This window comes from Notechis scutatus, chromosome 5 (genome assembly GCF_049901735.1).
Source record: "Notechis scutatus isolate UNSWTSFEM ecotype Mainland chromosome 5, rNotScu1.2, whole genome shotgun sequence".
Classification (NCBI taxonomy): Eukaryota; Metazoa; Chordata; class Lepidosauria; order Squamata; family Elapidae; genus Notechis; species Notechis scutatus.
Genome location: NC_142013.1, coordinates 71646649 through 71670967, shown reverse-complemented (window position 1 = coordinate 71670967; position 24319 = coordinate 71646649). Strand labels below are relative to the sequence as shown.

Below are 24319 nucleotides of genomic sequence, written 5' to 3'. Positions count from 1 at the left end.
AAGCAGAGGGCGGGAGCTTTCTCCGCTGCTTTTTTTTTTTTAAATTTAGGGGACGGCTGCTGCTGAAAGAAAGGACGGGGATTGGCTGGTAGGAACGCCTGTTGTGCGGCGTTTGTCGCCGAAGGTGTCCGGCGCCGGCTGGTGTGAACTCTTAGTTCAGTCTGAGTCAACCCTTTGCTTTTGGTTCGTGTGTTTCTTCCCTTTTTCTCGCTCGCCTTGTTGCGGCTCCTAATCTGGTGTGAGCAGGACCATGGCGGATGTGAGTAGCTGCGTGCCCTGCCTTGAGGATAGGCAGTCTGGAAGAGAGACCACAAGGGGTGGAAAAAGAATAGTCTTCGTATTTTCCCCTCCTAGGGAGAGTGGGATGCGATGAATTCACTTGGGGAGATGGGTAAAACAGAAAGACAGGATATAAATATAATAAAACTTAAATATAGTCCAGTATATTTCCACCGCCAGATGGCTGAGATAAGAAGACAGCATCCTCTTTTTAGAGTCTAGCAAGGCAGATCTTCAGAGAAGATGATTTAATCCAGGTTTCTACATACAACTCTTCTTCCCACAACCTGTGACTATACTGGTCAGAAAGGATTGATTGTACACTGATAGATACAGAGGCTCCTACACAGGGACAGTTGACTATCAGCACCTGTGAAACTTTCCCAGATGTGCTTAAAAATAAGGTGACCAATCGTCCTCCTTTAAGGGAAGACAATCCTCCTTTTGTAAGTTCTGTCCTGTCTCAAAAAGTGTCCTCCTACATGTCCCCCTTTTTGATATTTGAAGACTAATCTGTAAATCTCCATATTTGATGGATGCCAATCCGATCCGTTGTGTGATGTGAAGTATTTGTATTTGACATGACGATTCATCAAGGTTTGGTACAGTGTGGCAAGACATGATTATGAGACGCATGCGCTCCACACAGAATTGTGAGCAAGAGTGCACCACACGCAAGTGGCTTTGTTTTTTTCCTTCAATTTATTTGTGTCGTCCTCATTGTAAAAAAGTTGGTCACCTTATTAAAAAGTTACCTCATTCTTGCAAAGAACAGTGGGCCCCAGGTATTCCTTTTTGAGGAAGCCAACCAAAGAAACTTTGGTTTAAAAATAGTTTAAAACTGACTTTTTAAGCAGAGATTCAAAACTTATATATAAGAGGAATGTATTTAGGCCTCCTCTTGCAGAACCCATTTTACAGAATGAGTTATAATAGTCCTGTCCTCTAGGACTTGTAATTCTGGTAGTAACAATAGTAGAATGACTCTCAGATGAAGCAACCCAGCCTACACATGAAATATTTAAAATAACAGAACATTTTCCTGAGCTCTGCATGTGCTTAGAAGCTTTGCTTACTTAGCACTTATTACTTGAACTTGAAGTACAGTAGAAAACCAAAGTACAGTAGACTGAAAAAGTTTGCTCAACCTAAAAATAGCAATGTTTAATGTGTTGATGAGTTTGTGTTCTTTCTCAGCAGGGCAACAGGGGCCCGTTAATAAGTGAAATCAGACAGCGTTTTGAGACAGAATATTTATCAGGTTGGTAATATGAATATTCCGTTCAAACTATAGTTTATCCTGTACATTTATAACAATAGGAAAGAAAAAAATATTGATTATTGTCAGAGGTACATAGTTTTAAAAAGTCTTCCTTTTTGGATTTCTTTACATTTGTATTCTGTGACTACTAAAGATTGTGTGAATGACTAGTTTTAAGTTTGAAAATCCTCATGATTTAAGAAGATTATTAAGAGGTAAATATTTGGTTCCACTTATCTCTTCATGCATTGCCAATGTAATTTGTTTATTGCAACAATCTTCCCATTACATCATGGTGCTGTTCTGATCCAAACCTTGTTCCAAGGAAACAAACACGGAACAGAGGTAACAGCAAAACCTTTTAATGATTCTTTACTAATTCTGTTTCTTCATGGTTAAAAGGCTGTTTCAAACTGTCTCTGATAAGAACGAGCCTTGCCAAGGTTGTGCAAGGCTGCCAAGAATACTAGATAAAGTTACTAAGAAATATTTCAAACACAGAGTCTCCAAACACCAACCAAGATACTCTGAACGTCCACAAGGCTTGAGTGCAAAAGCTTCTTTGCTTCCTGCAAAGAACTCCGGTTTCTCAGCTGGCTTTTATCTCTTAAGGGAGGGGCCATTACCTTGCAGCCTTACTCCTGAGTCGCCCGTGCTGCTGCAGCTGCTCTTTCCTTTGAGCAGCCCTGCACGAACATTCACTGGGCACAGGCTCCTTGGGGACCTCTTCATCACTGCTGCCAGCCTCCACAATCTCCAAAGGCAGCATTCCACTCCCTGATGGTCCTGGCTCCATCCCTGCGTCACATGCAGGCCCCTCATCTGAGTCCTCGCTCTCCGAGACCTCAACCGTCCACACCTGCCAGCAAACCACAACAGGTGCTCCTTGAGTCAGCTTCATTTATTTTCATGCTTATGATGCTATTTATCTATAATCTAAAGCAGGGGTGTCAAACTTGCATCGTCACGGAGGCATCATGTGACATTGTGACTTTTCCCCTTTGCTAAACCAGGCATGGGCGTGGCCAGAGTGTGACACATTCGGCCTGCAGACAGTGAGTTTGACAGCCCTGATCTAAAGATAAAAACCAAATGCAGATTAAAAAAGCAGACTAAACCTGGCCATACTATACAATTATAATAAAAAATACACACTGATTGTGATTACTTAACACCACCCTATTGTAAATTTAACCTTTTCATATTGAATTTGTGCTTTTGCCTAGGTTTTCACAGAATATGAGTTCTTTGATAAAACCGAGAATCATATGGATAGCCAAACTTAAAAAGTTCTATGGTTAATCAAGAATATGATTTTCCAATTCAATTGTGCAGCCGTCTCAATACCAAAAAGACTAGGCTGCATTTTTCCTGCTAGCTCAAATATGATTTTGAAAAAGCATTTCCTCTGCAGGCATTTAGGTTTGAAATATTCAAGGACTCGAAAATTGGTTAAAATTCATTTGCAATTTGGGAGGGGGGAGGTTATGTTCATAAATCAAGAAAAAGGATATATATTTTGTTTAATTATTTTATAAATTAAATACTAGCTTGCTACAAATACTTCTTTTAAATACATTCTTTATAACCCAGTTTTTATGAGAACATATATTAAATAACTATCTTCTATTCATATTGATCAGCAAAAAGAGATAAATATGATTCCAGGGATATAGAAAGATTGCATCAAGATGATACCTGGGTTGATAATTTCTTAATATGGCGAGATGATATTGTGGATGATACACTGAAGATGATTGATGAAAGCTTTCAGTGGAGGAAAGAGTATGCAGTTCATGGTAAGATGTCTCTTATTGGTTTGAAAAATGTTTTGATATGCATTTGATAAAAAAAGATAAGAAATAGCTGAAAGTAACTGTTGCCAGAGGAAATTGTATTCTAAACTGGAAAAAAAATGAAACCAGGTATCTCAAGGCTGGATATAACTATAATCACATGAATGGCATAGAAATACGTTCATTAACATGTTATGTTTATATGGGTAGTCTCAGGTTCAAAGTTCAAAGTTACATGGTGCTGACTAAATGGTACTTATGACAGGTCTTTTTAATTCCAACCATTGCAGCTTCCCAGCAATCATGTAATTGCGCTTTCTTACGTTCCCAACCAGCTTTCTACATATAAAGTCAATGGGGAAAGTGGCAGGAAGTTTGAATTCATAACCATGTGAGGTCTTTGCTGAACAACCTGCATGGCCCTCATTTAACAACAGCAACCAGGACTGCTTGTTGCAAAGAATTGTTGTTGTTATTTTTAAACAAATTTTATTGATTTTCAAAGACAATACACAAACAAACAAAACATAAAACATACAAACATAAAACATCTTTTTTGAAAGCAGCTTGATCTCGGGTTACATCTCTTCGTACAGACACAAATTCAAATTCATGTTCATTTTATATACCATTCCATATCTTATTACCATTTTACATTTTCTATATAGCTTCTCCCTTCTTTTAACTTTCTTAGTTTTATTTTATTCATCTCATCTCAGTTCAGATCATTATGCTTATTATTCTTTGTCTGTCCTGTTTCCAGCTATCTATTATCTTTTCTCTTTAAACAAAATTTCTCCTGTACACTAATTAGAGTATGACGCCTTTATCTCTTTCCCCTAGATTTATAACACTTAGTATAGTACATAACTTCCATTTGGATTCTGCTTAGTACATTCTAAAGGTACACACTATATTTTAAAGAAAAGAAAATTATAAGTATGTAATATAATTAAAACAACAATCCACACCAATTCAAATCTATCATTAATATTAATATTCATTTGAGTCTTAAACATTTTACACATTACTTTTCAGTTGAATATCATACTTTTATGGGTACACTTATAAACTTTCCATAATTATTTCCCCCCCACTTCACATCATTTGTATTTTAAAACATTGTATCATTAAAATGTTCCCATTTCTTCCTACTTCAGTTCTCTCATTTATTTCATTGCCTTCCTTTTATTCACAAAAATTGCACTAAATTACACTGAATATTTTATCCCACTTTTCAATCACATGTTGTTTCCAATTTTCTAACATTATATCTAATTACAAATATAACAATACAATCTTATGTACCTTTGCAGAATCCCTTTTCCAATTAAGTTTTTACCCATTATCTCTAAATAAATCCTGTTTCTTTACATCTTGCTCCACAACCATTGAAACTTCTCATCCCTTCCTTCCTCCCTTGCTGCTTCTTCTCCCTGCCCTTTTTACCCCCTTGTCTCTCCACCTCCATTTCCCTCTTCTGTATTCCCCCTTTCTGTTGTTTTCTAACATTATATCCACTTTTCACCTTATTTTTCCCTTTTTTGGTTGTTTTTTTAAGTCTTAAAGTCTCCATTTTCTTTTCCCCCTTTTCCCTTTCTTCCCCAAATAAAGTTACTCGTTCATCAAAGATGGCTTCTTCTTTGTCCCAATCCTCTTGTTGTGCAGTCAGTTTCTCATAGGTGCAAATCGCCATTTCTAAGAATTGAAAAAGGAGCCCTTCCCTTGTTCCTCTTCTTTGCATTTTTTAAATTCAATTTTCAATTCATCCACAAGTGATGCCATTGTAAAAAGAGAAATTTTTTTCCAAACAACCACCCAAGTGTTTTTAGTCCTTCAAGGATAATTTCCAAAAGTCCCAAAGTCAGCAAACAATCCAAATAAACTATTTCTTTTAAACACTTTTTTCTTTCTTCACTTTCTCTTCCTGGGGGTTACTGTTTAGTTACAAAATTCCGGTTAAAATGTATCTTTTAGAAGTCTTGTTAGTATTTAATGATACTTTAAAATTCTAGGCAATCTCCTCCTTGCTTCCAAATCCTGCTCCAATTCTTTTCCTCTCCCTTCCCACTTACAGCAAAAAAAATTTTTTTAAAGTGTTCAGAAATCCTTATTATCTCCTTGACATTTAATTATCCAGTTTAGTTACCTATTATTGCCAAAGCGGGTTTTTCCGATTTCTCATTCATTTCTGTTCGCTGTCAACGTTAGGAAGGAGAGTGGGAAAAAAAAGAACTTTCCCTTTTAACTTTCATTCGCCGCTTATGAGTCTCTGGGAACGATGTATCTTTTGCAGATTTTAAATTTCAGGGTACCTTCGATGTTACTTTTGTCCCGGTCAGCAAAAAAACCTTTCACTTCTTAACTTCCAACTGCACTTTCTTTCCCGGCTGAGCGCTTCTTTGTGGCGGCCATTTCTGACCGCCGCTCTACCGCCTTCGGAAAAGGGAGTTTAGCCGGCTAGGGAAGAGAGGTGCGATTTCTCTCGACCCTGCCAGATCCCCCCTGTCTTCACCACCTACTACAGGGCGGCTTAGCCCTGAAGCCGGGTGGCTCAGGGCACTCCAGCGGCGAGCGCAGGCAGAAACCGTGCACGATCGGGGATTCCTGCCTGCCCCGAAGCGCTGCAAACCGGAACTGTTGCAAAGAATTGTTGTTAAGTGATGTGGTTGCATGATATTGTACCTGAGAAACCATATGTACATCTAATGCCTTATTTTCATATAATAAATGTGCTTATTATAAATACAACAATATAGAAATTTTAGTGACATAATGGAAGAGTTAAATCAATTAAAATATATATCTCTCTCTCTCTCTTCACCTCCCTCTCTCTTTCGTTTTATCATCTAATTCAGAGGTCCCCAACCCCCGAGCACAGCCTGGTAGCAGGCTGCAAAAGTGGTGGGCAAGTGCCTGCAAAAGCGAAGCCCCATTCATGTGAGCAGCGTGCATGCGTGCCCTCTGTTTGTGCAAATGGAGCTGTGTGCATGTTCACCTGCCGCTCACATGGAACCATCCCTTCTCCCCCTCCCCGCTTCCGCCACCATTCCGCAAAGCCAGAAATGTTGGGGACTGCTGATCTAAGTCACAGCAGTCTTCGTGCAGTGTCCAAGAATCAAACCATGAACTTGCTTGCAGATTTTCAATGTGGTTGCCTAATTCCTATATTGTCAGGGGTTCTGCAGCTATTACATGAGAATAAGAATAATTATATAATTAACTGTGAACTAATATTTTAAACTCCATTTTAGATTTAAAAATTTGTATCTAAATTTGATGTTACAGTTTAAGTTGTAACTATTACTGATATTCTTTGGGCTAAAATGTAGTGATTGGAAATTAAAGAAAAGTTATTTCTAATTAATCTAAAGAAGATTAATTTTTTTTCTTTGGATTAAAAAATAGCAATTTCATATTCCTTTTTTATTTAAGATTTTAGATTGCTGTTACAGTATGTGATATACTAAAATAATTATTGTAATAATAAAACGACCGTTTTCTTCAGATTTGACTGAATCTTCTTTTCCAAAATTGATGCTTGGTGTTGGTGCTATTTATCTACATGGTTACGATAAGGAGGGCTCTAAAATATGTAAGTCAAATTTACAATTTTATTTAGTTATTAATACAAATGCAATCAGAATGAAGAATTTAAAGTAATACAAGGATTGGTATAAAGTCACTGAAATCAGTGGCCTTGATGGAGGTCTAACAAAACCCATGTATTTCTTTAGTACCGATATACATTTAAAATTGCTTACAACTACTGACACCTACATTAAAGAGGAGCAATGCAATTTTTATATATTTGTATTAAAAAAAACCAATTGCATTTTTTATTTTAATAACAGGTATAAAAATAGAGTTTTAACTAATACTATATTTAATTAAAGGTGATATAACTATAACATACTTTAGATTTCACTTTAAATTTGAAAGTGCTAATGATTTTTTGATTGTGGATTGAATTGGTGTTTATTTGGTATTCTTTTTGGAAGGATTGTGATTTCATTTGCAATTCAAAAGGCTAAATTGTGTACAAAATAGTTTTTTGTACAAGAAATCTATCACAAGAAATGATAGAAAATGTGACACTGACTGTTGCCATCTCATAAAAGTGGATTCAGAGGTCTGTAGATTTTTCCATGCATAATGCTGCTCTTTTGAGGCTCATATACAAAGATCCTTGTTCTGATTAAATTTCTGTCTGTTTTCAGTCTTCCTACTGAAGTTTGCAACATACCTTCAGACCTCGCTGGTACAATCCAAATCAGTGAAAATAAATAATTACTCTCATTAAATTTGGTAGGCATTAGGGCCATATTGTCACTGCAATGTTAGCAGTTTTATTTGATGAATACAGAAAGGGTAGAACTGCATTCTGAACAAACTCAATTAATTCAAGCTTCTGAACATTTGTGTAGCCCAGCATGGTTAACTCTGAAATCTATATGTTTATAAGATGCTAGAGGAGCATAATTTTAGCCGTTTTAGATTTTCTAGACATTGCAAGATATTAACGTGTACATGTTTAATTTAGAATGAACAGCCTTTATACAGGGGTGTCAAACTCACATCACGGTGGTGTCACGTGACCTATCGGGAATTTTTTTCCCCATTTGCTGAACTAGGCATGGGTGTGACCAGCCTATGATGCATCTGGCCCATGGGCCGGGAGTTTTGATAGCCCTGCTTTATAGTAATTGGAATATCTAAAGAGTTTAGGAATTGTCACACTTAGGTTGAAATGTGAACCAAAATACTCCCTGGAAAGTGATAGTATAGTACGTGATAAAATATTGTTGTGAAAAAGATCAAACATACAGAATTTTTCTTAACTAGTGGTACATAATCAAATAGCAATTTTCAAAGGTTTTCTAGGCCTGTTTTAAGATGTGCAGCAGATACTGTGCAGCTTAAAATAGACAATTATTTTTGGACGTTATATGTGTCAAATCATTCACATTGAATTGTTTTTAATTCAGTAACACTGATTTTTAATGTCACACTAAAAAAGAAAAATTAATTTTACCTGATTTCTGTATAAAATATTTTTGATTTGTAACGTTTTATCTTCTAAGATTTTAAATTAAAAGAATAAAGAAGTTACAGAGACATATGGAAAAAAAAGAAAATATACATGTTAAAAAAAGCAAATAGTATCTTCATTTAAAGATAGCCTGAAAGCTGGTCTTACCTTTTTCACACATTTATATGTATTTTTCCCTCCCCACATTAGTTTGGTTCCGAGTGAAATTACATACAAAAGATTCTAAAACACAATTTGAAAAAAAGAAACTAGTAGCCTTTTGGTTAGAGCGCTATGCAAAAAGAGAAAATGGAAAGCCATTGACAGTGGTGTTCGACATGGCTGACACTGGACTGAGTAATATCGTAAGCATTTTAAAAATTATTTCATATTATTGTGGCTTGAAAATTGAATTTATACGGAACAGCCTTAGATAATCCTCTAAGTAGAGTACTGAAATTTAAATTAATTATTTGCCCTTTGGCATAAATTTTAAGTATTCTGGATTGACAGGCTCATGAATAACAAAGTTAGCTCTTTAATAAAAGCTAGCATAAGTAGTCTATATACTTAACAGGATAAAATTATATGATAATGTATGCTGGTTTGAAAAGTCCCATGGAAATCTATTTAACACCTAACAGCAACTCAGCATTATATAGCTATTGGGAAAAACACATTTGTATCAGTGTTCTGATGAAACAGTCAAGTGTTTTATTGTGACTAGTCAGCAAAAAACCTCATGAGAGTGCATACAGGATGCCACATGGATTGGTTTTTGTTCTCTACTAATACAACCTCTCAGAGGGTTTTAGTAAAACTATACTCCTAGTTAACATTGCAGGTAATTTGAATAGATTGCTTCAGTGTGTATAAGTTTAACAAGCTTACCTAATATTTAATCTTTGAATATTTTTTTCTAGTAAGGAAATACAATTTTCTATATTGTATGCTACATAAAAATGCTTGAAACTCTTTAAATCACCTTTTAGGGTGATTTCTAAGAAAAATATCTGCTGACTTTTTATTAACTGATAATCTGTTTATATTTTAGGACTTCGACTTTGTTCGGTATATCATTAGCTGTTTTAAAGTATATTATCCTAATTTTCTCAGTAAGTATGAAGCCATCCATATCAAATCAAATTTTTATGAAGGGCTTAAAGCCACCAATGTGATGGCTAAAATAAAGATAAAATAGAAAAAAATGAAGCCAAAAAGAAGTTTTCAGTCACAAGCAGAGACATGATCAAATTGGGCAACCCAGGATGTTAGAGCCAAAAAAATGTCATGTGGGAGAAATGACAGATAGAAGCCATCATCTTTTTTAGATAATTTCTTTAGGATATATGGATGCTATCTATGATGCCCTGTATAAAGAGCAGAGAGAAGCATATACAGGTGAAACTCGAAAAATTAGAATATTGTGCAAAAGTTCATTTATTTCAGTAATGCAACTTAAAAAGTGAAACTAATATATGACATAGACTCATTACATGCAAAGCAAGATAGTTCAAGCCGTGATGTGTCATAATTGAGATGATTATGGCTTACAGCTCACGAAAACCCCAAATCCACAATCTCAGAAAATGAGAATATTGTGAAAAGGTTCAATATGCTAGGCTCAAAGTGTCCCACTCTAATCAGCTAATGAAGCCATAACACCTGCAAAGGGTTCCTGAGCCTTTAAATGGTCTCTCAGTCGGGTTCAGTAGAAATCACAATCATGGGAAAGACTGCTGACCTGACAGTTGTGCAGAAAACCATCATTGACACTCTCCATAAGGAGGGAAAGCCTCAAAAGGTAATTGCAAAAGACGTTGGATGTTCCCGAAGTGCTGTATCAAAGCACGTTAATAGAAAGTTATGTGGAAGGGAAAAGTGTGGAAGAAAAAGGTGCACAAGAAGCAGGGATGACTGCAGCCTGGAGAGGATTCTCAGGAAAAGGCCATTCAAACGTGTTGGGGACTTTCACAAGGAATGGACTGAGGCTGGAGTCAGTGCATCAAGAGCCACCACACACAGACGGATCCTGGACATGGGCTTCAAATGTCGTATTCCTCTTGTCAAGCCGCTCCTGAACAAAAAACGTCAGAAGCGCCTTACCTGGGCTAAAGAAAAACAGACCTGGTCTGTTGCTCAGTAGTCCAAAGTCCTCTTTTCTGAGAGCAACTTTTGCATCTCATTTGGAAACCAGGGACCCAGAGTCTGGAGGAAGAATGGAGAGGCACACACTGCAAGATGCTTGAAGTCCAGTGTGAAGTTTCCACAGTCTGTTGATTTGGGGAGCCATATCATTTGCTGGTGTTGGTCCACTGTGCTTCATTAAACCCAGGGTCAACCAGCCGTCTACCAGGAGATTTTGGAGCACTTCATGCTTCCTTCCTCAGACAAGCTTTATGGGGATGCTGACTTCATTTTCCAGCAGCACTTGGCACCTGCGCACACTGCCAAAAGCATCAAAACCTGGTTCAATGACCGTGGGGTTACTGTGCTTGATTGGCCAGCAACCTCGCCTGACCTGAACCCCATAGAGAATCTATGGGGCATTGCCAAGAGAAAGATGAGAGACATGAGACCGAACAATGCAGAAGAGCTGAAGGCCGCTATTGAAACATCCTGGTTTTCCATAACACCTCAGCAGTGTCACAGGCTGATAGCTTCCATGCCATGCCGCATTGAGGCAGTAATTGCTGCAAAAGGGGCCCAAACCAAGTACTGAGTACATATACATGCTTATACTTTTCAGAGGTCCGATATTGTTCTATGTACAATTCTTGTTTTATTGATTGCATGTAATATTCTAATTTTCTAAGATTGTGGATTTGGGGTTTTCATGAGGTGTAAGCCATAATCATCTCAATTATGACAAATCACGGCTTGAACTATCTTGCTTTGCCTGTAATGAGTCTATCTCATATATTAGTTTCACCTTTTAAGTTGCATTACTGAAATAAATGAACTTTTGCACGATATTCTAATTTTTCGAGTTTCACCTGTACCTCAAGGACTGGACTACTGAGCTGTCCTCTGAGGACATCCATGCTGATGTATAGGAATGACAGAAGGCAGTGGATCTGGCCTAGTCAGAATAACCAGAAAAAGTTCTGGCCTGAGAAAAGAGAGGTAAGAAGCTAGCACATATTATATCCATTTGGAAGATTCTATATGCTGCAAGATGATTGAATTGAAGAACAGTATTATAGATATACTACTGAAGTAAACTTGTGACATTTTCATTTTCAATGAAGAGCCCTTTGGATCGCAATTTAACTTTTTTTAACCAGATTGATTTAGTTTCATCCTTAAGATTCAGGAGCCAGACCCACCAAAAAAAGAGCTAATTTTAGCCAAAGGCATTGTTTATACCACTCCACAGTTCCAGGAAAAACTAAACTTTTTTTAAAAAAAAATAAGAATTATTAAAATAATACCTCTGAAGGGAGAGAATTGGGAAAAAACGTAGCAGTTAAAAATTATCAAAGCACACTTTCTGTAATGAGCTCACGGAAACAAAAGCCTCCCAGAGTTGTTGGATACAAGATGGATAGCAAATAAATTTTCTGAATGAATGAATAAATAAAAAAATAAAAACTCTTTTTTGTTCTTGCAGCAAAAATTGTGATTTTTGAATTGCCTTGGGTAATGAATGGTGAGTTGCAATTTTAAATTAACTTTAGAGAGTATCTTAAAAACTATAAGTTAATATTTCTTCAAAGATTTTTGTTTTCATTAGTGGTAGAGATATTCTTATGATTAACAGTTAAATTAACAGCATGAATATATTTTAGATTTCTATGTTTATTTTATTTGAGGCATCGAAAGTCAAAAATGAATTTATTTAAATAAATTTACATATGTCCCAGTTGATTCTGAACATGTTTGTCCCAAACATGGGGCTCAGTTAAGTTATTCTATATGATTCCCATTTTAAGTAATGGCACTAATCTGGTGAATTTGCATTATGTGTCATATTAATAAAAGTAGGTTGGAAAAAGCTTTTACTCCTGATTATTCCTTCCTTTTTATCTAGCTGCTTTTAAAATTGTAAAAAATTGGCTGGGTCCAGAAGCAGCCACCTTGTTGAAGTTGACCAATAAGAATGAAATCCAGGAATACATAACTGCTGAATACCTACCCCCCTATATGGGTGGGACTGTAAGTATGCAATTGTGCAGTTATGATAATGTATATGAGAAGACTATTAATAACTCTAATAAAGGAATTATTACTTTTCTGGTATAATCACTCAATATATTTGATATTGAATTACAGTCATTAATGGGAAAATAAACTTTTTGTTCAGTCTTTATAATTTTCCATTTTATTTTATGTCTACTTTATGCTTTCTCTGGTTTATGATTTTTTTAAAAAAGTTAAATACACTCTTTTATCATCTAGATTTAATCAGCCAGCTGCAGGGATAACAATAATGAATTAGTTAAATCAGCCAGCTCCAAGGTCATGTTTTGTAAGCCCCTATATGATATTTTTCAAATACCATTTGTGATTATTACAGGACTTCATGTTTGCATAACAAAATATAAAAGATTAGAAATATTTAGTCATTGTGTGTTAGGGGTGTGCAAATCCCTCCAAAATCTTCATATCCATTATTTTTTCCAGATTCAGTGCTAGGAATGACTGCTTTGGAAGCAATCTGAAAGTATGATACTCCAAATGGGGAAAAAGTTTTCAGATATGGCATTTCATTGCAGTTTAAATCTGTAGTTATCACCAGGAAATAGTGCAATCGTAGCGTATTTCTTAGGATCAAATATTTTATCTGCTAGAAACTGCAGCCCACAGTTCAACCCAGTTCTCAAACTTGCCATTTTCTCCAGCCAGCTTGCTAAGGGCCTCACTGTTCTCTCCTTCCAAGTGCAGTTGGTAGAAGGTGTATGTTTCTTTAAACACCGAGTCAGATTTTTCAAGAGCCTAGCACTTCCTTTCCAGTGTTAGCAGCAAAGAGAGATTTTTCTGCCATTTGGTAGTCCACCAAATCCTCTGAATCTTGTAGATTCTAGATTTATGAAAACAAACAAGCAAACAATTTCGCCTTCTGCTGCATCAAAAACTGTTCAGTTGAAAAGGAGCCACTTAAAAAGCGAATCAAGTTAACTGTTCCACCCACATGACTTTTGGGATTGTTTCTAATTGAATCCAGTTTCTTTTCTGTAAAATTTCATTTCCTGTCCATGCACAAGTCTTTTCTTTCATAGCCACAAATAATGTATTTTTTGTGTTGTAGGATGCTTTCAAATACAGTTATCCACCATTAGTTGATGATGATTTTCAAACTCCATTATGTGAAAACGGACCCATTACTAGTGAAGATGATGCTGAATGCAAAGAAGTAGACACCGATAACAAAGACAACACAGATACTACTGAAGGACAAGCACTCAATTCGAAAAAGGTATCCCTCAACTGAAGGGTACATAAGAGAATGACATCTCTAACTGTTACATGTCTATATTTCCCATTTGCAGTACCTAATAAAAATGCCTAAGAAGTATTTGACCATCATATCTTGCTGTCAGAATCTAAAGTCCATGTTATAAAAAACTGATATGCTCATTGCAGACAGCCTGGTAAATATTGCCAAATTTCATCTGACTGATACATTTTTGTTCTCATGTGGAATTTGTTTTATGTTTCGCTTTCTGATACATAACTTTGATTCTTTTGTCTATGTTGTGTGAAGTACTCACTTAATAACCCTTGCAGTTCTCCAGTTACAGTGACAGCTGAAACTGCCAGGATTGCTGTGCTAAGTGAGGCAGTCACGTGACACTGTGTTTTATGCCCATGAACAGTTGAAATGTTGGTCCCAATCATAACCCAAGGGCAACCTGTATTTCAGAATGGATGCCCACATGTAAAAGGTAGATTAAAACAAAGAAGTATTGATACTGGAGCTATTCCAAGATTCATGTTTCTACTTAGCCTAAGAAAAAACAATCTAGCATCGTCAGAATGTTTTCATTAAAACGCCCTATATTCCTACCAATACTGACTGGAACTTAAGCTGCAGTCCTCTCCTCCAAAGCATTCACAAAAAAATTGGTTTTGTACGTTAGAAGTGACATCTAATTTCTACATTTAGAACCTGAACTGGTATATGTGTGTATGTGCGTATGCTACACATTGTTACATTTATATCTCTATCTCAATAACTTGACAGTCCTATCCATATCAAGAATATGTGCTGAAAATCTTTGTCCCCACTTTATTTCATCTATATGTACTTTACTCAACTTATGACCACAGTTGACCCAAAATTTCTGTGGCTCAGCAAGGCAGTTGTTGAGTTTTGCCCCATTTTATGCCCCTTTTGCCACAATTGTTAAACAAATTACTACAGTTCTTAAGTGAACCACGCAGTCATTAAGTGAATACAGCTTCCCCCATTGACTATTCTTGTTGGAAGCCAGCTGGGAAGGTTACAAATAGATCGCATGACCCTAGGACAGTGTAACTGTCAAATAAATGCCAAGCACTCAAATTTAGATCATGTGACCATGGGGATTCTGCAACAGTTGCAAATATGAAAAATGTTCATAAGTCACTTTTTTTAGTGTTGTAACTTAAACGACCACTAAATGAATGGTTATAAATCAAGGACTACCTATATTTCTTACCATGCAATGCATGGGCTATTATGGAGGATTAACTGTGTGGCTGCTTTTGTTTTCTCTTTGGCAGACCAGCCTTTCCACTCATCAATGTATTCAAGCTTCCAAATATATTCCTTCACACTTTAACATGGTTTTACTTACGATCATGGAGACAGATATCTATTCTCTCTGGCTTTTATTAGTTTTTTATTAGTTTTATCAAAGTATAATAACCACGATCAGAAATATTCTAGTGCAATACTTTATATTTCCTTCCATGCATACTCATATCTGCTCATTAATTAATAGAGTGTAGTATTATGTTAGAAGGTAAAGATGACACTGAATTTGAAAGCCTTGCAGCAATGCATGAAATCTTTAGTTTCCCCCAAGGCTCATGAAAGACATACAGACCATTTTGCCACTTTTCAATCACTTTATTATCTGCCAAAATTTTAACTTTTATCTGTTCACTAGTTTCATTTAAATATACAAATGGTTAGGGGTAAGATTAGAATTATAAGATTCTCGTCATTTTTTGCTGATGTCTTCTTAACATCAAAATCTACCTACCATTGCTAGTAATTCAAAGCAAGGATTGTGACATATTGTATTGTTCTTGTATTCTATTAAAAAAAGGAAAAATATAGCAATAGTAACAGTAATTTGTCTTAAAAAGAGCTATATTAGACCAAAATTTGTGTCCTACAATATATAAACTTAATAAAGCACATGACATAAAAAGCTGTACTGTACTTACCTTCTGCTCTTGTTGCTTGTCATATTTTCAGAAAAATCAGTCAAGCATAACTAATAGGTATCAGTGGCCTTATGTTACATCAATAGCAATAGCACTTAGACTTACATACTGCTTTACAGTGCTTTGCAGCCCTTTCTAAGCTATTAAAGAGTCAGCATCTTGCCCCCAACAATCTTGGGACCTCATTTTACTAACCTCAGAAGAATGGAAGGCTGAGTCAACCTTCTTACCCCTCCTCAAAACTAAATGTGTAGCCTCCATCAAAGGTTATGTAGCAAATTTTACACAACATTTTCTTGTCTTTTCTTTCCACTGTTGTTTTTGGATGCCCTGGATTTTTATATATGTACTAAAAAAAATTTTAAATTAAATAGTACCTAAATTTTGTACCCTTTCCACACAAAATTATGCTAATCTTCTGATCATTTTGGCAAGCCTTTTCTGTCTTTTCCATCTTCATAAAATGCTTTCCAACGTACAGTAAACAAAAGTGTCCATGTATAGCTATAAAAGATTTATGTAAAACCATCATGATACTCACAATATAAATGATCATCTATAGTGCTGGCAATCATAGTGTATTTCTTAGAATAAAATCTTTTATCTGCTAGAAACTGCAGCCCACAGTTCAACCCAGTTCTCAAGCTTGCCATTTTCTCCAGCCAGCTTGCTAGGGGCCTCACTGTTCTCTCCCTCCAAGTGCAGTTGGTAGAAGGTGTATGTTTCTTTAAACACCGAGTCAGATTTTTCAAGAGCCTAGCACTTCCTTTCCAGTGTTAGCAGCAAAGAGAGATTGTTCTGCCATTTGGTAGTCCACCAAATCCTCTGAATCTTGTAGATTCTAGATTTATGAAAACAAACAAGCAAGCAATTTCACCTTCTGCTGCATCAAAAACTGTTCAGTTGAAAAGGAGCCACTTAAAAAGCGAATCAGGTTAACTGTTCCACCCACATGACTTTTGGGATTGTTTCTAATTGAATCCAGTATCTTTTCTATAAAATTTCATGTCCCAGTGTTTATCAGAGTATCATCTTTGTTTTGGAGATTTAGGATACATGATACATTACTTATAGTACCAAGGACAACCAGTTTTTTTCAAGATTGTGAAAAATCATTTCTATAAAATTTTGCAGTGTTTGAAACATACATCAGTACATAGTAGGATAAACTATATATCCTACATTTCTCCCCCCCTTCTGTCTCTCTTTATGATATGGCCCTACTTACATTTGGTATTCTTATTTTTGATGTACTATAATTCAATAGCTAAAAATTTAGTTGTACCATTTTATTCTATTGTACAAAATAATTAACTCTGAATATACATAGCTGCTGTTTTTGTTTGCTCGCTTAGGCAAATACTTCAGAACAAACTCCAAAATCAGAAGAGTGTGACAAATTAGATTCTAAAACAAAAAATGCCAAGAAAGCACTTACCACTTTTAAAGGATCATTATTGCATATCAGGTAAATAACAGTAATAATCATCCTCAAGTTATAGACTTTTACATGTTTTAACAGCAGCACAGCCTCAATTGAAGAAGTAGGTCATTTTGGACAAGACAGCTTCTGAAGACTGGGTTCCCAGTTTGGAACAAAATAAATGTAATTATGCCTCACTTTCTTTAAGCTTTTTGAAGTCCTTTATAGAAACTAATGTGAAAAATTCTCTATTCTAATAACAGTATGTGTTACAAAGTATGGATTGTGATTACTGAATGACTAGAATAGAATAGAATAGAATAGAATAGAATAGAATAGAATAGAATAGAATAGAATAGAATAGAATAGAATACTTTATTGGCCAAGTGTGATTGGACACAAAAGGAATTTGTCTTGGTGTAAATACTCTCAGTATACATAAAGAAAAGGTACATTCATTAAGAATCAAGAATCAAACCGTACAACACTTAATGATAGTCATAGGGTACAATCAACAATCAAATCATACTAGGAAACAGTCAAGTGGGAGGGAATGGGTGATAAGGAGTGGTGAGAAGATTAACAGTAATAGTGTACACAGTTCACTTTTTAACTATAATTTTTTAACTATGACAGTTCACTTTTTAACTATAACAGAAGTGTAGGATGCCATTTCTAAGATGGCATGGACAGTTAACATTTAAAATATTTATAAATCTTATTACTGCAAATTCCTTGGTTCCATGTAAGGTATATTTTTAAAGCCAATAGGTTCAGTATGCAAATTACCAGTATTTCTGCTATATATTGGCAGATAATGTGAAAAAATCACTTTAACTTCAAATATTGAAGATCAATTTGCACATCTTCAAGTTATTTTCTACTTTTTCTAAAAATTATTTCATGGTATAGGGAAACACTTTGAAGAGCTGCTGCTATACTAAATAAGCTAATGGGCTAGCCTTTTCCAATAAGGCACACTAATATATCAAATTATAACATCCATCATCCTTGTTCAACAAGATAACATATTGTTGTGAAGCACAGGGCATGACTTAAAAAACAAACAAAAAACTTGAGAAGACTTTTTGTTACTTGCTCTAAATATTATGATTGCTTTGCCCTCCATTCATTGGAGTCCAATTGTATTTTTTCAAATAATGCATGTTTTGAAATGGTGCATTATTTTAACAATGTTTCATATTTTGGAATGCAAAGGAGATTTTTATCTCCATTGCACATGATACTGTGTATTGTAAAAAAATCACCTGAAGTATTATTAAAAGCTTTTAAAATACTCTTTAAATATTAATGCTTTTGAGATATTGTCTTTGAGCCTGATAAATCACATATCTTTTAAGTAAATTTAACTATTTTAAAGAAAATGCAATCTTTCTAAATAATTATTGTAGAAAATGTTATATTTTTCAATAGTCCAGCAGAGGAATTGCATTTTGGGTCCAAAGAAACCGCAGAGAAGAAATGTTTGATAGTTCTGACAAATGTTACTAAAAATGCAGTGGCATTTAAGGTAAATAATGCAGTTTTTATAGTTAACTTATTTAGATGGTAGATAGACGGTATATATATATATATATATATATATATATATATATATATATATATATATATGAATATATGCATATATGCATATATGCATATATGCATATATATATATATACGTGTGTGTTTTCTTGAGTTTTGCGGTACTACATGTATGGTATTCAGCTTTGTTGGGTATTTTCTTTAAAAGCACAACTATATGAAATACCCGAACAAAGCCAATGCCATTCATGTAGTACCAACTAAAAAAAATATATATATATATATATATATATATATATATATATATATATATATATATATATATATATACACACATACATACTTACTTACATGTATGGCATTGTTCGGGTATTTTCCCACGTCATAGTAGTTGTGCTTTTAAAGTTGTAGCAACGTTTCGGCAGAATCTCATCTGCCATCATCAGGCTTCTGTATAGATTGGAAGTATTTTGGCGACGTTTCATTTTTAAAGCCGAAGACACAAGCCTGAAGATGACGAATGAAATTTCGTCGAAACGTCGGCAAAATACTTCCAATTTTACGCGGGAGAAAACCTGAATAACCAAAGATCCATATATATATATATATATATGTTTTAGAATATTTAGTATATGTTTTAGTATATTTAGTATATATTTAGTATATTCTCTATTCTTGAAATAGAGAAACACCCCCATAACATGAATAAACGAGATGATACCTCCCGCCTACCAGACATCTGGAAACTAGCCCTCACCAACAAACAAGTCCCAGCCATGAAAACCAACACCAGACCCAAAACAACACGGGACACCACCGCCAATCCCCCTCATCAGACCCAAGCCCAAACCTATCCTATAAATGAAGGACAACCACCATCCAGAAACCAGACTACGGCTGCTTCGCCAGCTGTCGCACCCCCCCAACCCCAAAACCAAACAAGCTGACACAGTCCAAGAACACAGACCCAGACCCCAAACTCGTAGCCAGACCAAAACCCAGAATGCTACATCACAGCCACCTGCTCAGTATATCACATCAGAAAACTCAGGAAATTATACCACAAGAACTCAAGAAGTTGCAACACAGCAAATGACCCAGAAAATCACAGCACAAGACCAAGGATACCACAGCAATAAAACTCACAAGGTCATCACACAACCCATTACCCAAGCCGTTACAACACAGGAGGCTAATGGAAAAGAGATCAAAACACAAATGACCCAGGAGATTACAACGCAGGACCCAGGATACCACAACAAAAGAACTCGCAAGCCCATCACACAACCCATTACCCAAGCCGTTAAAACACAAGAGGCTAATGGAAAAAAGATCACTACAAAACAAACGACCCAGGAGATTACAGCACAAGATCCAGGATATCTCCACAACAAAACTCACAAGGCCATCACACATCCCATTATACCAACATCAACTCCATCAACCAATCAAGAGGCAGCAGCGCAGCCAACCAGCCCAGCACACCAGCACCCACCACCAGTATTTATAGAGAGACGGCAGCTCCGATCACACACTGCTTGCACTGGCACGAAGCTGAAAGCACCAGCATGAGGATGGCGAGTGGGACCTCGCCGAAATACTCGCCAAGATACTCTTAATCTTACATGGGAAAAGACCCGAACACACCTGGACCTACACACACACACACATACACACACACATGTATATTTGCATTCTTGCTTTTAAAAAATACTTTCAGTCATGGGGTTCAGAAATCTGATTTTTCTCTGTAGTTCCTTGGGTGGCTCTATATCATCAGTAAAGAGTCAAGTTACCTGAGTAATATTCCCTAGTTGGAAGAATCCTTTGGGCTGAATCATTATTATCTGTTTGTCATGATTGTGAATTTCAAGGAAAATCCAAATGAGTACTAGGGAAAGAGGTAGTTTATTTTTCTTGTACTGAATTTTGTCGGTCTGAAGACAAATGTGGAGCTTATAAACCACAGAGCTAAACAGGTTGCATTACAATTAACTGAATGTTAAACTACAAAATGCATGTTTTAAAATATTTGCTTCATTCCTTATAAAGATATGAAAAAAAAATCAAAACTCAATTCAAAACTGCTTCTTTAAAAATAGAAACAGACTTCAGATATAAAATGGTTTAGGAGAGAACTGTTGTTATTAATGTGAATGTCCTTCATATAGGTGAGAACAACTGCTCCTGACAAGTACAGAGTAAAGCCAAGTAACAGCAGTTGTGAACCTGGTACTTCAGTAGATATTGTTGTATCTCTTCATGGTGGTGAGTAACAAACTGCATTGCTATTTACATATAGAATGCAATCATTGTCTAATATACTTTGCCTTGAGAAAGTTGATAATTTTTCTATGAGTTCTGGAAAGAAGGTATTGTTGAAATCAGATCGTCTATTTAAATTTAAATGGCAGCTTTTAAATTCTGCCTTAATTAAAATAACTCAGTTCAATTATCCCCATATTATGTTTGTTTGAATGGGAGAAGAAAGAGCATCAAAACTGCTCCTAATCTTGAAATAAAGCAGCCAGAAAATGGTAAAATCTAAATTCTCAGTCCTTTACTTACACATTACTGTCTTCTAATACCTTTCTTAAAATATATCCAAAGTTTTTTCAATTTCATAAAAATAAACTATTAATTTTTCATGCATTTTCAAGTTATGAGCTATTTAAAACCATTTTAAATTTGAAAAACATTAAGCTTAGAAAAATAAATTTTGTTGTACCCTAGAATTTAATTTACTAAATTATGCTAATGCTGATTAATATTTTAAATATCCTTCATTACCATATAGTATACAAAAATATAAAATATGTGCAAATGTGCCCTGTTCATTTTTAAAATTTATAGCAACTTGATTTTAGTTGGAAGTATTTTACATGTCTTTCTCATTGATAAATTAGTGACTAAAAATTATTTAGGACATTATAATAGCAAAATAAATAAAATAATTCGGTTAAACTCTAGATGTATTTATTCTAAGTAGATTTCTACACTGAAAATATTGATATTTCAATTAACTTAAACATTTTGAACGTAAGTTACCTTACTGTCCATCAGTCTTGTAAGATCATCCACTCAGACTATTCTTTCTGAAGTTTCCCACCTGGCTAAATACATTGTCAAGTTTAGAGTCCATAAAGTCACAAGAGTTTTGTGAAATTTGGGAGTTGCACATTTGTGTTGAGTATTCACTGTGTTACATTTGTTGAAGTAAATTAACTATGTAGTATACATAGTATGTACACATCTATTAAAATGTAATATTTCCCCATGGGCTATTGATTATATCTAAATGAAATACAATAATTTTTATTAGGCTGTCTGTTGGTTGAATAGGTTGTGCAGCTTCTTTGCAAGACCGTTTTCTAATTTTGGCAGCAGAAATGGAACAGTGCTCTGGAATAGGAGCACAGGAACTATCTCAATTTTGGAAGGAAATTCCTAGAAACAAAGTGATGGAGCATAGGTAAACATTTTATATTGACTTTCAAATTGACATCATTATATGCCTTCTTCTAGCCCCTGTTCTAGAATGTTTTCTTCTCAATCAAACCTGACATTTCCTGGTGGTTTATTGTTCAAGTATTAACCAGAGTGAATCTTACTTACCTTCTAAGACCCGTCAAAATTGGCTAAATATTGCAAAGCTAGTTTTGCATAAAACCAAACATTGTAAATTGCTAAACAAAAAACAAAACAGTGCCTAGAGCTGTAAACAGTTCAAATAGAAAAAAAAGGGGTCTTTTTCTTGGCTCAGCCAAACTTTTGGGAAAGGAGGCATTTCTATGTACAAGTATATCCTGTCAATAAACATTCTGCAGTTTCCTTTTCGTCTTGTCTGTTCTTATTGCATTTCAATGTCTACACTGTAGAAAAGAGAAGCCAAGAAAATTCAGTTAATTGTTTTCACCTCATCAGTTTGTCTTGCTCACACTTTATGTATGTACATATGTTTTGAGTTTATATCCATCAAGTACATTCCTTTACAAAAAGGAATATTTCTGTTTTGTGCAGTGTCTTGCCCCATTCCCATATCCTGCTTGGTATACTGGTTCAGTGGTAATTTGATTTTCTGGATGTTCTTCTGTTTGATTTTAATGCCACAGAGTATAAGGGGGGACATTAAAAACATTATAAATATATAAACAAATTAAGATAAAAAAAATTGAAACCCAGGGAACAAAACAACTATAATTCTGTAGAACTGAACTCAAAATAATTGCTTTCTCTTTCAGGTTAAAATGCCATGTTGTAGAAAGTAGCAAGCCTTCTTCTTTAACCATAAATGAAAATGCCTTTAACAGTCCTTCAAAAACCAATGAAGATTTACACTTTCAGGTAACACATATGACTATTATTATTACTTTTATTTCAATTATGCTACCATTCCTTAAGTACACCATAGCTAGAGAAATAAAAAAAATTGGGATTTTTTTAGTCTATCCCCCACCCACCAAAATCTCTTGAAAAGGCAGGCTCCAAAAAGCTGTTGACATTTCCAAAGTGCTGACATAGCAGAAAATCAGCTGCTTTCCAGTACTATATATTACATGCAGACACATACAACTTTTAGGTTTTCAGCTTCCATTCTTAATTAATTTCCATAATATTAGATATATTTCTATAAAATTTCATTCTTAAACATACATTTATATTAAAACATAAAAATTGCCTCCCCTGTTCACCTTGAAATTGATTTCCTCCTGAAAGTAACAGATTCTTTCTAAGACGATTGAATGTTCAAAACATGCATTTTCATTCACACATACGCTGGTCTTTATTATGAAATTCAAGGCTTTCCTGTAGGCTTCTTTCTTTCTTTGTATGAACTGAATCCTGTAACATCACTTTTTAGATAAAACAACAGAAACTTAGAAGAACCATACTTTAAAAAGTTTTGATCTTAGTCACATTTACATGAGGAACCCTTAAAACTCATCTTGTCTGTTGCATTTGATTTAGTAGATTTTTTTTTCTTTTAAAATGAAAAAATAATTCTGATATACAAAATTAAAATCAATACATCTATACTTCCAAACTAGTTTTTTTTTAATATATTCAAACCATTAAATTGTAAAATTGTGCCTTTCCTTAAAATACTTTTGATACATGTGACTGAAATACATTCTTTTGTTTCTTTTATAGTTTGGCTTATGTGTGTGATTTGGTGGTTTTAAAAAAGATTTACAAATGTTTCTAACTATTTATATCCCAACTGTATTGTATGTTGGTAAATTATAGACAAAATCAACTGGGAAGAATACTTCTTTTTTATAACATCTTCTATTTGTCCCTTTTTTTCCAGTTAAAGCAACTACTACAAGCTAATAAAAGACTTCAAGGACAGATTGATCGTTGTGTCTGGTTCCAACAACTTACACTTTTCCTAGTCTTTATCCTAGTCACTATTGTTTGCTTCTTTTTGTTGTGTGCTCCAGGAAGCTAAATATAATGTCACATCTATGCAGTTGTGCTATAAAAAAGCAAAGAACCAGTATTACACGATTGGCCCTGCTTATTGGCCAAAAGTGAGATCTATTTAGATTTTCTTACAAAATAAAAAAGGAATAATGTGATCTTTGCCTTTAATCAGCAAA

General features: G+C 35.0%; 1 protein-coding gene across 2 annotated transcripts; it reads left to right on the top strand.

The window, feature by feature from the left end:
• The first annotated feature begins 28 nt into the window (after positions 1–28).
• MOSPD2 (motile sperm domain containing 2) lies at positions 29–24319 on the top strand. Of its 2 annotated transcripts, none has more exons than XM_026666940.2 (15): positions 29–259; positions 1480–1540; positions 3184–3339; positions 6845–6931; positions 8579–8733; positions 9423–9483; positions 11982–12020; positions 12402–12526; positions 13620–13787; positions 17104–17216; positions 18606–18702; positions 20888–20984; positions 22059–22188; positions 22958–23060; positions 24028–24319. In XM_026666940.2, exons 1-15 carry the CDS (start codon positions 251–253, stop codon positions 24166–24168), a joined length of 1542 nt encoding a protein of 513 aa, XP_026522725.1. In that variant the 5' UTR covers positions 29–250; the 3' UTR covers positions 24169–24319. The 2 variants fall into 2 exon arrangements, with proteins under 2 accessions (XP_026522725.1, XP_026522724.1); XM_026666939.2 differs by having other exon boundaries at positions 97–259; positions 1477–1540.

What these genes read in the sequence shown, in the direction of transcription:
- MOSPD2 (XM_026666939.2), top strand. An exon ending in TAAGGAGGGCTCTAAAATAT is followed by an intron (nt 6,932 to 8,578) that starts GTAAGTCAAATT and finishes TCCCCACATTAG; the next exon opens with TTTGGTTCCGAGTGAAATTA. An exon ending in ATTGCCTTGGGTAATGAATG is followed by an intron (nt 12,021 to 12,401) that starts GTGAGTTGCAAT and finishes CTTTTTATCTAG; the next exon opens with CTGCTTTTAAAATTGTAAAA.